Below are 14819 nucleotides of genomic sequence, written 5' to 3'. Positions count from 1 at the left end.
CTATAATAAATTTTTTGTAATAACACATAATGGAAAATAATCTGAAAAAAAAGTATGTATATGTATGACTGAATCACGTTGCTGTACACCTGAAACTAACACTGTAAATCAAATACACGTCAATAAAAAACACAGCTAAAAAAAAAGATGGGTTCCACACAGTACAGTTAGTGAAGTATCTCCATAGGGTTCCAAATAGACAAGTCTCACAAAGATGTTGACTGAAAAAGCAAGTCACAGGGAGACACCACTCCTTTAAAATGTAAAACGTGGAGCGGGGCTGGGGGAAGCCGGCGGCGCTCGGGGCGGGGGCACCGGGGGCTGTGCGGCACCGGCGGCGCCCCCTTCTCAGCCCCTGTCGGGTGCACGCGGGTCTCCCCGCGGTGGCGCCTGCACACCCTTAGCGAGTGCTCTTCCGTCGGAAGTGACCGCTTCCTGAAAATAATGAAGACACCAACCTGCCACCCACGCGCTCAACAACTAAAGAAACTCTTGAAATTGCTCCTCTCCTCATCTGACAACAAAATGACTCAAAAGGTTATTTACGTATAGTTTTCTTGCTTTTTCCCCTGATATTTAACTTTTAAACCAGGAGAAGGAAGAAGGTACATCCAAGCATCTGGAGTCCATCTCACGGCGTCTCCTCCGTTTTGGGTCGTACTTTCCAAGCAGCTCTTACCATCCCCACCCGCCCCCTTCATCCCTGTGGCCTGCTTTATGTTTCTTCAAAGCAACTACATCACTCCCTGACAACCTAGGATCTCTCTCTCTCTCTCTCTATATATATATAAACTAAACTATATACTTACAAACACACACACCTCCCACTAGAATTGAAGCTTCACAAGGCCTGGAATTTTTTGTTTGTTGCTAAGTTCCAAGAGCCAAAAAGAGGGCCTTGCTTATAGCTCAATAAACGTTTGCTGAATGACTGATCAACTGAACTCCTTTCTCCATGGCCTGGCCTAGGGCTCTGCCAGTGAACAGCATCCTTGTCCCCACTGGCCAGCAGGGTGACGGGCTGACAGGGAGGCCTGGAGTCCCCACCATCCCAACTCGTCTTTACTTTGAAGAGGGTGACATTTATTTATTTATCTTTGGGTCCAGGGGAGGGCACTCAGTAACTGTGTGGAATGATCTCTGGGATTTTTGAGTCTAAAGTATAAAAAGGAACAACACAACAGGAGGTGTTTAACAGCAGTGTCTAAGGCAGCTGGCACACTCTTCCACATTTCCTTCCACCTGCTCTTTGGAAGAAAGGGACAAGGCACACTGGGTTGGGGGTGGGAGGCACGGGGAGCAAAGAGGGTGGCACATGGGTGTTGCATCGCGGCACAACTCCCACGGCCCTCTGCAAGCTGGACACCACCTGAAGGCCCCCCAGGGTGCCCAGGTCAGCGCAGGATGCCTCGTTCATTTCTCGGGCAGCTGCACAGGCCAGAGTTCTCCAGGCTGCATTTCGAGGACTATGAGCATCCCATGAGGTGCTAACAAGGAGAGGAGGTGGAAGGAGATTGTTTCGGGAAGTTGGGGCAATTTATTGACCATCTTCCTGACCATCAATATACTGAAGCTTCCGAGAAGTCCTGTTATAAAGAAACCTAAAATGCCTTGAGCTTTTCGGTCATGGAATTTCTTTCTGGGGAGACACCTATTAACATTCAGCAGAACAGATGTTTCACCCAACCGACCTAGACAAGGTCCCTCTGTAGTTTAAGGGGCGGTCAGAGCCCAGAGCCCCCCGGGGACGGGCAGAGGGTGGGGCAGAGGGACTGGCCGTGGAGACCATGTATGTTCTGGGGGGACACAAGTCTTGGCCTGACAACCAAGACGGTATCTCAGAGGGCAAACCAAAGGCAAATGCCTGCTCTCAGGGTTGAACCGTGGTCCATCGGCTACCTCGGGGCATCCGCACACCCCTGTTTCGCAAACTCACAGGGCAGCAGCAGAGTCGGGGAGGCATGCTCTAGAGCTCTGGCCCAGGTCTGCCCGGAGCACCACGTGGCTCCCCCTGCCCCAGCCCTGCAGACCACCGCCGACCTTCACAGCTTTTATTAATACAAATGGGACCATTAGTGTATTTTAACGCGTTAGCTTTGACGCAAATAAATGAGACCACTCCTGAAACCTTCCACACGGACCCATGTTCTAGAAAAGGCAGCACACCAGGTGGAGACTCTGGGGCCCCCAGCCAGGTGCTACCACCAAGGGACCTCGGGAGCCTCGCGTGGGTCCCAGACGCAGGCTGTGACGAACATCAAAAGGTGTTAATGGTTTCAATATTTATCTGCTGCAGGGAAGCTCTCTGAAAAGGAGACCGAAAAAAAATTCTGCTAATGGCTGTGTCTTCGCCATTAAAATGAAAAGCTTAATGCATCTTATAATCAGAGGACAATTTGCAAATCATTAAGAGAAATGTAAAATTCCATTAAAATACAAATCAAGAGACTCTCCCTGGACTAATAATCTTTTTGATATTATTTTGCATTTCACTATTTCTGTTCCAACACCCAGGCCCCACAAATGATCAGTTCCCGAACACGCTATTTACCGCAGCCTACCTCTTTAACGAGAAACCGAGAGGGGGATAATCTGCTATTCAGAGCAGGTACTAATGAAGAATTCCATATATTCTGAAATTTAATTAAAACCCCAAAGATTTCAAATTAGATGCAATTTGAAATGCCTGGGGCAGAAATACATGCATTGCGTGGTGAGGGTACCACACTGAAAGTTGATACCGTAATTGGTCTTGATGTATTTTTGTGTTGCTGGGCTGAAGCACAGAACTCATAACCATATAAAAATTCTCTGTAGATTACCTGCTCATTGAAAATGCCATCACTCAGGTAGTTCTCTACTAAATTACCATGCTACTAAAATGCACAAAGTGATTCGGAGTGCAGAGCGGCACAGCTGGCCGACGCTGCCGGTGAGTTATGCGTGCGTCAACGCGGCCTTTTTTCTTAGTAAAATATGCTCAGCTGAATATTAAAATATAATTGGCATTCAACCTAAGTAGCTTAAACCATTTTGTTATCTTCTTTTAAACCGATTTGGCTCCTCCACAGTTATTTTCAAGGATGCGATTCACAAACTAATGACACCATCACATTCACGAGATCTGTGCTGCTTTACGTTCGTCATAAATAGGCGCAGTTCCCACAGTCTGCCAGGGCCGGCCTTTAACACGAGCTGCTCTTGAACATCAAAGGCCCAATCTGGGGGAAAAGAAAGGAGGGGATATGCCATTTATGTTGGTTCTTGCATATTTCACTCTACAAAGAGGGAGAGATGTGAATTTCCTGGGAAAAGCGCGAGTCCTGGCTGAGCAGGAGCCTGGGTCTCCCGGCACGGCTGCCGGGCCTCCCTCACACTGTCTGGGGAAGGGCTGCACCTGGGATGCTGCCGTTGGACCTGTCCGCAACGGCAGACAGTGCGCCCGTCCCCCGCCTCCCGCACACAGACCCGGGGTGGGTCCTTCACCCGCTGGGTCTCTGCAACCTCAGCTGGCAGAACTCGGGGCGGGAAGTGCGGTCGCCGCCGTCACAGACACTGTGCCCACGAGTGCGGCCGAGGGGCGGGCTGACCAGGGTGCTGCTGCCCAAACACTACCAGTGTTTACTGAGGCTTCCAGGGTGGGGAACGTCTGAACGTAACTCAGTGACATATTTAAGAGCTAAAAAGACTGCCTTTTCCTCTGCTTCATTCTTCAGTCTTCAGAAGCACTTCATCGCGTGGCCTTAAAGCACCGCACCTCGCCCTGGCCCCGGGCCTCTGGCAGGTCTGCTCTGCCCTGCGGACCCCACCCCAGGCAGTCCCAGAGCTTCACCAACAGCCTCACGCCTCCCAAGGAGGGAGGCGATGCTTCTGCATGTAAGTACCTCACTTTTCCGTCCTGACATTTGAAACACGACCTTCAAAGGGGTACGTGTACACATAAATCTTACCCTCTGAGGCAGCCTGAACACAAGCGTCGCAGGTAAAAACCACAAGTGACAGAGCATTTAAATTAAGTAATAGTTTTTACACTTCTGGCTCCTACACATAGCGTCACAGCATCACTGCCATCAGTTTTACATCAATATTTGTACATTTAACATCGGTAACTTACAGTTCAATTCTATGCACCATTTTACTAAAATACCATTTTCTCATGTATCACTGGGACAGTGTGCTGTACCCCAGAAACTGACACATTGTAACTGACTGTCTGCCAATCAAAGAAAACATTTTCTCTATCAGCCCAGTAGTAGAGATGATTCTATTTACTACTGCTCGCATGATACCACAATACACTAACACTGCCTGAAAAATGTGAATAGACAACATCTTATGACAACAAAAATATTAATTCAAACATTCTCTCTGAACTCAGCATACACTGATATAATAACCATGGTGGGAGTAAACATTTTGGAAGCACATTTAAGTGAAAAGTTGGTTTTTCACTTTAAAATATGGACTTGTTAGTGGATTCCTATTTTTCCAAGCCCATTTCAAATGAAAAATCATTGCAGTGACAATGTAATTTACTTCTCCTAGTAGGCAGACACCCGATTCTCCTTTTTTAAGGTGAAATACACCCAAATCCAACAGAGGACCTTGCAGGTAAGATCTCTCTAAACGTGTGAGTGTAATTAGGATGATTTTTACCTTTAATAGAAGCTTTCACTGATTTGATGTTTAATGATCACACTAGAGATAATACTTATATTTTAATGTATTTTCTCATAAAACTGACACTTGTAATAATTTCAATTTTAAGTACAACTTATTTGTAATAGAGACGCCATTGTATTCTACAAGGTTTGAACGTAGCTGACTTTCAAACCAACCTTTTGGTTACCTTTTGAGCTTGGTTAAATTACACTGTGTGACCTCAGTGGCCCTGATTGAAGGCATTCTCAAGTTCAATTTTTTGCCTGATTTATGGAAACCTCAGGGAACGTAGGATCCGACCACCTCTTAGATTTAGGAGAAAACTTTCACTGGACTAGACTTCCCAGGAGCCTCTGGTAATTACTGATTAGACAGAGGGCTCTCTGCACGGGGACACCACGCACTTCCCCGGAGCCCAGCAGGCTGGTTCCATTCCAGCCACTGCAGCATTTCAGGAGCAGCTCTCCACGACTGGCCTCTCTCCCATGGGAGGGGGTGGGCATCTTCTCACACTTTCCATCCACGGTGAGGGTATGTGAATACTTAAACTCTATCACCGCACCCCCAGGACAAGACCTACATCAGGCACGTGGAGAATGAGATCGCATCCGGAACCTGGAGACCCCTCCCCTCTGCTGGCCACTCTCGTCGCTCACAGGTCTCAAGAAGAAGGCTCTGGGTAGCTCTGCCGATGCTCCAACCTAGGGTCTCCTGGTAAAGTGCCAGCACCCGGCAAGACTCTTCAGACTCTCAGGGGCCTCACGCCCTGACAGTGGGGTGTCCAGGTGCAGCCTGTCCTGCCCACTCTTTGCAAATCAAAAGAGGAAGGATTACACTCTCTCATCTACTTTTCCACCTGGCTGTGTGCAAAGCTCCAGAAGCACAGAGACATGCTTACACCACCTAGAACCTATTTAAGCTGCTAATCACAACAGCAGAAGGACTCCTAAATGTGCACAGTTACGTCTCAAACAAAAATCATGATTAAATTCGGAATGTTACCTTTACTGGGTGAAGCACACAGCCAAAGCACTTAGAACAACGGGATCTATTTTAATAAATTCCCTTAAAAGCAGTAATTCTCAAAATAGGGGATACACACACACATTATATATACACGTATACATGTGCCTATGGATACACAAACACACGTATATATGCACATGTGTATGTATATTTTTTGCCTCTGGTAAGATTTTCGCGTGCCTTGGGGAGGGGTGAGAAGTACAGAAATTGTAAGCACAGTCTTGCTGACATGTTTTCTAGAGCGTTCTGATACATACACCCCTAGACGAAGGGGTTCAAGACTAAGGTGAGAAGCTGTTTGCTTGAACAAACAGCAGTTGAAATGTTAAAAAAAACACCCTCTCCCAGTTCAAGATGTGGTTACACAGCACAAAGAATAAGCAAGTACTAATGACAATTGCCAGGCAGGAAACTGCACAAAAATAAACTGCAAAACAGTGAACCTAAGACATAATCTGAACCTCAGGCTCTCTGGCCCGTGACGGTCGCCGACACGCCAACAGCAGTTGCTCAGTCAAGCCGAAGAGCTCGCAGGGAGGTGCACCGACTGCGTCTGAGCTGGCTGGGCCAGCCTCCCGCACGCCCACCCTTCTGTTCAGGCTGGGAGCCCCCAACTCCGAGAAGCTCTTGGCCCGGGACACGGAATTCCAGTACTCTAACAGTGTGTTGCACCGAGGGGCTAGAAGTGATGAGATACTCAGATACGGACGGGGCCAGGCGGGCGGGGGTGGCTGAGGAGCCCACGAAGGATGCTCCTGTCCACCAGGAAGAGGACAAGCTGAAAGCCAGACAGAGGGACTGTCCGGAGGAAGCAGGGCTCTCCTCTGAGCGGCTCTGCAAAGGGAAGGAGGGCATGTGGGGCTGGCTCTGGTCCTAGGGGGGCAGCAGCGGGGAGGCGGGTTGATGACGTCCTGAAGGCTAAGCGGCAAACAGTCACCCAGACAGACTCAGCGCTCCCACCCCTGTCGCCCCCAGGACTCGCCTACACCCCTAGCCCTTGGCCTTCACGGAGTCCTGCCCTGCTTTTGTTCATAAACATTCCCACTTGTCTGTTTTCTCTGGGGCCCTGAACTCCAGAAACGCCTGGGTTTCACTCCGCATGACAGGGGAGAGGGGTTGCCCGGCAGCGGCCCCCTGCATCGATCCGGCAGCCCTGACCCTCTTCCGGGCCCGCCGCCCACTCCCAGGCTTTTGATCCGGTCCTTTCGCCTCCACCTTCCCCGGCCTCAGCCTCGGAAGGTCGCAGACCCAGATGTCCGCGTGCGTCTGCCCTGAACTGCAGCTCAGCAGCTCCAGGGCTGAAAGCAGCACCTTCTCACCAGCAGTCTCCTTCCTGCTTAATTTAAGTGCGCCGTCGTGAGCTTTTGCTCTCATCAACACGCTGGCTCCGGAAGGCGCACAAACCTCCCAGGTACACCAGGTGATGTCTCAGTAACAGCTTTTATAAGCCGTCACCTGAAACGCGGGAGACTCTCCTGAACCCATAGAGCGTTTTCTGTTGTAGCTATTACGTTTGCTTTAAATTGGTGGTAAGTCTTTGTTTGGTTTTGTTTTTAAGTTGAAGAAAAATACCAGCACAAGCTGCCCGAAAGCACGAAGCTGCCTCCTGCTGCGGGTCCAGAGGGGAGGCTAAGAGAACACCCACCGTCTCCATCCCAGCCCCGTGCCGGCAGACCCGGGGGGCTCACCACGTGTGTGGGGACAAGAACCCCAGAGTCAGCTCGTGGGACACTGACCAAAGGGGGCCCAGGCCCTCCTCCTGGGGAGCCCGCCAGCCTGGTCCGGCAGGTGTGCTACTTCCTGGACGTGAGTGGCAGCAGGGGAGTGGGGGGCAGCATCCCGTGGAGGCTGGGGGGTGGGCTGGGCTGGGCTGGCAGCCCTCGCTCGGCTGTCCGGGAGGGATTTTTAGTTTCCAAGGCCTATCTGCAGTTAGGACTCGAGGTAGTGACGCTGTCCCCTCCTCCTCGTGGTCGGACTGCCCTGCAGGACCCACGTGCCCCATGGAAAGGCACGGTGGGGCCTCATCCGGGACACAGTGGGGAGATTAACTCACCCTGAAGGGGCCTTTCCCTGACTGACTGCGTGGCAGGACTTTCCAGAGGCCCCTTTGAAAGAGGGTTCGACAGAGACACAGGAACACGAGAATCCTCTTCAAGGCCCTGGAGTAGGAGGTGCAAAAAACTTCCTTCTAGCCAGCGGGTTAAAAAAATGCAGATTTTACTGCTGCCATGCAACTGGATTTCATAGCTACAAGCTAACAGCTGTGACGAAGGAATTATTAAAGTGTTAAATATTTCATTTAAAAGGGAACATTGCAGCCACTTTAAAGAGAAAACTTGGAACTCATCTGTTGAAAACCACTGTGTGTGAGATGGTGCAGGAAGGACGGCTGAGGTCCTGCGCACTTGCCCCGGGGGTCACGGACCAGGTTGGTCCTTCCCCAGCCAGGGTCCTTGGGGGGGGGGCTGTCCCCGGGGAGCTCCCACCCAGCCTGGCAGAAAAAAGCACAAAGCCCCAGGGTTAGAGTGCGGGTGGGGCTGCCACCCACCTGCTTGGCCACGCCTGCCGGGAGGGGAGGGCAGAAGGGCTGAGAAGGGGCAGAAAGTGTCTACACACATTGTAAACCTGAACGTGATCTTGGTTTTCTGCAGGCCCCCCTTTTCCTGAACTCATTGTGAAATACTGCGTTCTGGCACCGCCTTCCTTAGTCATTCTAACTGCCTCTGCCATTGACCTCCGAGGCTATAAACAGTGAGATGCATGTTATACACAGAAGCTGCATTTTTAAAATAAGTAAACAGAAAGAAGTTAGGGAGTATTAACAGAAAATAAGCTTAAATGCTATTTCATTGTGAAAGAAACAGTAAGATTTATTTCAAGAATAATGGCTTCATTAAATAACTATGTTTGGAGAAGACTGAATTCAAGATAAACAAAGCTGACCCTTGTAAGAGGTTTATGGAGAGGACCTGACTTCCCTAAAAATGCTTCGTTGTGTTACAAGAGGGCTGGCTCGTTAGCAAAACACAAAAACAAACAAACAAACAAAACCCAACCCTACAAAATATTAATTTCTGGTTTTGAAATTAAGTGACTAAAACACAGTCTCAGGCGGAATTAGAACCACCCTCATTCACACTCACCTTGTGCTTACTTCGCCCGCACGGGGCAGCTCCCCCGCAGTAACCGGGACCTCCCTTTCCCACAGAGGGAGCCCACCTGTTGTGGCCCCAAAGGCAGCCCCCCAGGCTTCCAGACCGCTGGGCAGGGGGACCGCTTAATGGTTCCTTGGTAGAAATGCCCAGATAATTAACTTGTTACTACTCAGACTTCGGAAATGCCCCAAGATAAGAAGTTGATGGATGTGAAATTTCCCATATTTGATGTTTTACCCTACAAAAACGGCAGTTCCATCTGGTTCAACTCAGCACAGTTTTGTGACTCGCCTTACAAAACGGGCCCACGGCGAGCAGCACACTCATCTCTCGGAAGCATCCTGATGGGCGAGTGGTCCCATCCCAGCACAGCGGGACCTCTGGGCCACAGGCCAGGCCGGGGCTGGGCTAGCTGGGCCCACAGAGTGGGTCGGGGCAGGGCCGGAGCCTCACAGGCGGGCCCTGCGAAGAGCGGGGGCCGAGCGGGTTGGGGGGACGCTGGGACCCAGGGAGGGGCAGGGCTGGGGCCAGTCATCTCCTTGTTTCTGAACAAACTGAAATAGGTAGACCTGGTCTAAATCTCAGAGGAATGTGATGAAAAATGACATCCAGACATTTGCTGAACATATTCACAATCTGAGATGCACAGAGAAGTCCGTCCAGGAAGCGTTTATTCCACGACAGATGCACCCATCCTGCCTCCTTCATCCTGTGGATCCACAGCTGCCAGCAGCTCCGAGGCTCTGAGGCGCCTTCCCACGTGCCGTGGTTTCACCGGCCATGGGCACGGAGCAGAGAGAGAGCAAAGCCAGCTACCGCTGGATGGAGGGGGCGTCACCACATCCGGGGGTCAATGCCAATTAACTACGTGCTAGTGGTCGTGTTATAACCACCCACCACCTCCCTCCTTAAGCCATAAAAGCCACACACCTGGTCCCTGCCCAGGAGACGTGACTCAGCCAAATGAGAGAAAGCTGGTGGGCACACGCTGTGGCCTGGGGGCGCTGGCCCTGCAGCCCCCACTGCCTGTCAGCAGGCCGGCCTGCCCGGGACCCCGGCCCCCACCCTGGAACCCAGCTGGAGGGGACTCGGCCCAGTCTCAGGTGCCCGCCAGCACTGCAGGGCTTCTCCGACAGGGGGCGGGCAACTGGGGTGGCTGGACAGCCTTCATCCTTGTCTCAACAGCTACTTGCTGCTTGTCCTGGGTGCCTAGCCTGACCGTGACCATGACTGTGATCGTGACCGTGGCCGGCTGGCAGAGGAGGTGACCAAGCTTGGGCCCAGAGCCGGGAAGGCAGGCGGCGGGGTGAGTGTGGTCTTCAGGCACTGTGGACAGGACTGGAGGCTTTTACAAGCTTACCCCCTGCCTGACCCCCAGGAGATCGTACAGATGCCTCCTGCCCTGGTTTCCTAATTTTTCTGCTCTGAAATTTCCTGAAGCTTAAATTTCAGCTCACTTGTTTGACAGACTTAAAGGCAAGGAAAGCAGCTTGGCCAGCTCTTTCCTGCTCCCGCTGGCAGCGCAGTAATCCCCCAACGGCTGTAGGAGATGGACGAGCTCACCGTCGAAGATTTGCAAGCCTCTGCTTTACAGACAGACCCACATCTGAGCTCCTGAAAGCGCGGAGCAAGACCCCCACCCTGCACCTGGCACGTGGGAGGTGGGCATGCGGGGCGCCTCCCACACCCTGTGTGGACGGGGGTGTGGGAGAGGGGAGACCCGGGCAGGTGGGCGAGCGCTGGGCTGGGGCGGCCAGGCGTCTGTAGGGCACCACCTGGACCGCGAGGGCCCCGTTCGTGATGCGGATGGTGGAGGGTTTCTGGACATGTGTAGACGTGGGGCAAAGCCCCTCCAGCTCCCACGCCTTGTCCTCGAGACGCCCTTCTGGACGTTCTGGAGACCCCACAGAAAGGAACCTTCTGGAGACAGCCCTGTGTGACCCGAGTGCCCCTGTTCACTTTCAGGTCATCACGAGCAGAACTGTCAGAGGGTCTATCTGGTCACTCGCCCGACCCTGTGTGTCAGCTCGGGTATTGGCTCAGCTTTCTGGAGCTTTTTCCTGCTTCCCCTGAACACTCTACTCCATCGTCACGTTCATTTTTGCTGAAACCACAGCCGCAATTAGAATACCATTAAACTTACCTAGTAAATTCCATTTTGAAATTCAAGACTGCTTTAGATTGACCTCGTCTAAAATCTCAGGGTAATTTTTTTCCTTAAGTGCACACACGCACACGTATATATCTGTATGTAAATACACACTTGTTTATATTAAAACGACTATGAAAAAAATCACTACGCAAAATAACCTCTGGTATGTGTCTGGAATGACTTTAGTTGCCATAATTAAGTTCCAAACAAAAGCTTAAAAAGGAACGTCTGGGAAAATGTTTTTAGGTTATCACAGACTTTATGTGCCGTTAGCATCCTGCATGTAGACAGTAAGTTCTCAATTCATCCCTTAAGAATATAGCATCTAACTATGTAAGTTTGAGAAATTAAATTGAAAACTTAGTCAAGGAGACAGGATGCTGCTACCCGCACGGATTTAAGTGTCACCAACTGAGTTTATGGAAGTGGCTAATTGTCCATGTACAAGCCTCATTTTCTGTGCTGTTGGCAAGCAGATAGTTTAAGTTAACAATAAGCTTATTGAAAAATTTACTGCCATTCAGATGTGTTCCTGTTTAAACCTTTCAGCCAGCCAGAGTCAGGAGTCGATCTGCATGGATCATTTTTACTGCCTTAGCCAAGAATTATGCGACCGTGTGCCAAAACTAACACAGCCACTTGGAACGCGTGGGGATGGCGAACTCTTATGTTTGCCGCGTGGCCACGTGCTGTCTCTGTTTAGGTGATGTGAAGACACTGAGTTTGCACAGTCAATAAAGGGAGCTGTGATCTAAGTGAGCGGTCATAAGTCAAGCTCCCTGAGCGGCGCACCGCGAGGCGGCTGGGTTACTGACCTTGCTGGAAAATGGGATGGTGAAGGGCCGGCACCGGGAGCTCCTCCAGGACTGCGGGCTTGTGGAAATAGGCCTCCAGCCAGGCCGCGCACTGCGTCAGGGGCTCCGTCATTCCCTCTGGGCCTCCGGGCATCTCAGGACTGGTGGGGGCCTCCGCGGGGCTGCAAAAGGGATAACAAGACCTTAATACACCTCAAGAAGCACACGGGGAACGCCACTGCACCTGGCCGGGGGCGTCTCGACTAGCTGCATGTACCACGGGTGCTGGGACAGCAGGGGATGACGGCGGGAGCACAGGGTGCGAGACGCCTGGGTGCTACTTCACCCACATTTCCGCCTCCAGGCTTTCAGAGACACAGTCTTTGACACGAGGCAATTAGGAGGGAGGGCACCCTAGCAGGTGAGCCACTGCGACGTGGGTGCGATGAGCTCTTCCTGAGGCCCCCCACCCCAGCACCCCCGGGGGCGGGCGCCCGAATGAAGTGGGGAGGCCACGCCCACTTGGCCCGGCGCAGCACAGGTGTGACAGGTGCGGCTGGAGTGCCCAGGGACACGGGCCTGAGCCCGCCTCAGGAGGAGCGGGGCCCCAGCGCGTGCAGGGCTGTGCAGGTTTGGAAATGCGCACGCACCATCCTACAAGCAGCGGGGAGCGGCCGAGACCTTTAAGCAGAGTCTCACGAGCAAGCAGTCCTGTGCTGGGGTCCGGGCCTCAGCGTCCACAGGTCTGAGTCTCCAAGGTCCTTGCATCTTTCCAGAAATAAACTTCCCTGGATGGGATGCACAGAGGTCCCCTTCACGCCGTTTTCCACAAATGGAGTTGGGGGGTTGGGGAAGGCTGTGTAAGCACATGACTGTGAGTGGTGGCAAGGAAGGAAGCTGGGAATGAATGGATAAAGGAGAAATGAGCCCACCAAGATGCCCAGGGAGACAGGGGCCGCTGAGGCCCAGGCCCGGCACCGCTGGCCATCCGGGCGGTCCTGCGGACAACACAGCTGAACCGAGCAGGCCCAGGGCTCCTGCAGGCTGCCGGCTTTGGCAGGGGGCGAGGAGGGGGCCGCACGGATGGGCTCACTGCACAGGCAGAGAGGGGCCTGCAGAGCCGGCAGCAGAATGCCATCCCGCAGAAATTCCCATGAGATGGAAACTGTCTTCTTGTTGCCCTGGTTTCTCTCTCCACTGGGGCGTCTGCCATAGAAAGGAGGGGACTTCTGTCCTGTGCTGGCCTGAAATGTTTTCCCATCAGAGAAACTCCTGGTCACTCTCTTGCTGCTCTGCTTCCCACTTACTGAGTGACAGTGTGCTGATGGAGTAGGAAAGAAAGACAGAGAAGGGCCACGTGCTCTGCCGTCCTGCTCACGGGGTTGCGGAGAGACGGGGTGACCGAGCTCCCTCCAGACAAAGAACACACCCAGGGAGCACGCAGGTGCCCGCGCTCAAACCGCATGTCAGCGCCCTTGACCCTGTGGGGAGCAGGAGAGGGCCCGGGACGCCTCAGGACCCCAGCGTCACCACCTTGGCCTGGCACCTTCCGCAGAGCCGGGCGGGGTGGGGGTGCCAGTGGAGGCAGCAGCAAAGGCAGGTGACATGCAGGCCTGGGTGGTCTCCAGGGATGGGGGGTCTGCTCGGCCGTCACACGCTGTCAACAGGGCTCCCCGCGTCGGGGGCACACAGTGCAGGAGACAGAATCTTCAACTGAGGGTCTGGGGCGTCTGTGCCCACCGGCCACCTGCTTGCTTCCGGGAGTCGTGAGTCTTACTCCAACGCCCCGCTCCGCTCAGCGGTGTCGGGAAGGGCCAGGGAGCGGTGGGCGTCCTGGGGCACTGCCCACGCTGCTGGCCGCTTCCTCCGGGTCGCTAAGGGAATTGAAATGTGAGCTGTGTTTCCGAGCATTTCCCTCTCTTAAAAGGATATTTGAAGAATTTTTATAGTAGTAAAATTCATCTTAAATTGATTTTTTATGCTTGTGCTAAAGATCTCAACCTCTGATTTACTCTGTAGTTCTCCTTTTTAACTCTTTCTCTATTGGCATTAGATAACTATTCATGGGTGAAATGTAATTAAACAGCTTTGATTCCGAAGCAAGGATTTATGGTGCTACATTTAAAATGAATGGCTTTAAACACACACATAAAACCAGATTTTTAAAGCCATGACACAAATTTCCATTTCTACAATAAAATGAAATTTATTCCCTGCCCTGCCCTCTCCTGCAACCGCGCTCTGCTCGTCCCTGGAAGAGCTGCGGTGTGACAGGACCACAGCATCACTAACGGCCCCTCTCATCGTGGAGGAGTTTCTCCTGTCTCCCCACCGACAAGCCCTGAAACCCCAATCATTATGGGCTCCATGGCCCACACTCGTTTAAATCCCACATCCACGCCGTCCTTGGGAGCCTAGCGACTCACCTAGCGCTCAAATGCACACACTCGTCGCAGGGAAGCCCCGCTGTGCGGGCGCCCGCCCCCAGGAGCAGGCAGGAAGCCAGCCCTGCAGGTGGAGACAGGAGAGACCATCCCGACGCCGCGGGGCCAACACAGAGGCCAAGGTCAGCGTCAATCTGCCCGAGACCTTCTCCCAGGATGTCCTCAGTAAGAGCAACCCTGGGGCCGATGTCATGACAGTGGAGTCCTCTAACGTGGCACAAGAGGGCTGGCTGGTGGCTGGAAAAGGAATTTGCCTTTGTCGAGCTTTTTAACATAACAATGGCGAGCACTGGGTACCTTACAGCAAAGTCACAAATGGTTCAGTTTAAGGGTTTCTTCAAGAAATACGCAACTGTCGTCAACCCAGGGACCCTGTAGGAACAGGACCACGGTGTACTGCCTTCAGGGGGTGCTCCTGGCACACTGGGGTGTCGGACGGAGAGTGCTGGGTGACGCTGTCCTGGAGTCTGACCCCGAGAGGCAGCCTGCCCCTCTGCCCTCCTGGGCTTGGAGGAAGAACGATCTGGTGTTGAACTGCATTTCGCGTTTGTTTTGATATCAACCTGCCCGTCAACCCACATCGGGA

General features: G+C 52.5%; 1 protein-coding gene across 4 annotated transcripts in view; it reads right to left on the bottom strand.

Moving 5' to 3' along the window:
* The window catches only part of MGMT (O-6-methylguanine-DNA methyltransferase), a 230936-nt gene that overhangs the window by 23876 nt on the left and 192241 nt on the right, over nt 1–14819 (bottom strand). For all 4 annotated transcript variants that reach the window (XM_031461997.2, XM_064488542.1, XM_010993022.3 and 1 more), the window contains one exon: nt 11811–11971. In XM_031461997.2, coding sequence (XP_031317857.1) covers nt 11811–11971 — 161 coding nt within the window. The remainder of the gene's footprint in view (nt 1–11810; nt 11972–14819) is intronic.

Source organism: Camelus dromedarius, chromosome 8 (assembly GCF_036321535.1).
Source record: "Camelus dromedarius isolate mCamDro1 chromosome 8, mCamDro1.pat, whole genome shotgun sequence".
Lineage (NCBI taxonomy): Eukaryota > Metazoa > Chordata > Mammalia > Artiodactyla > Camelidae > Camelus > Camelus dromedarius.
This window is presented reverse-complemented; position numbering and strand designations above follow the sequence as displayed.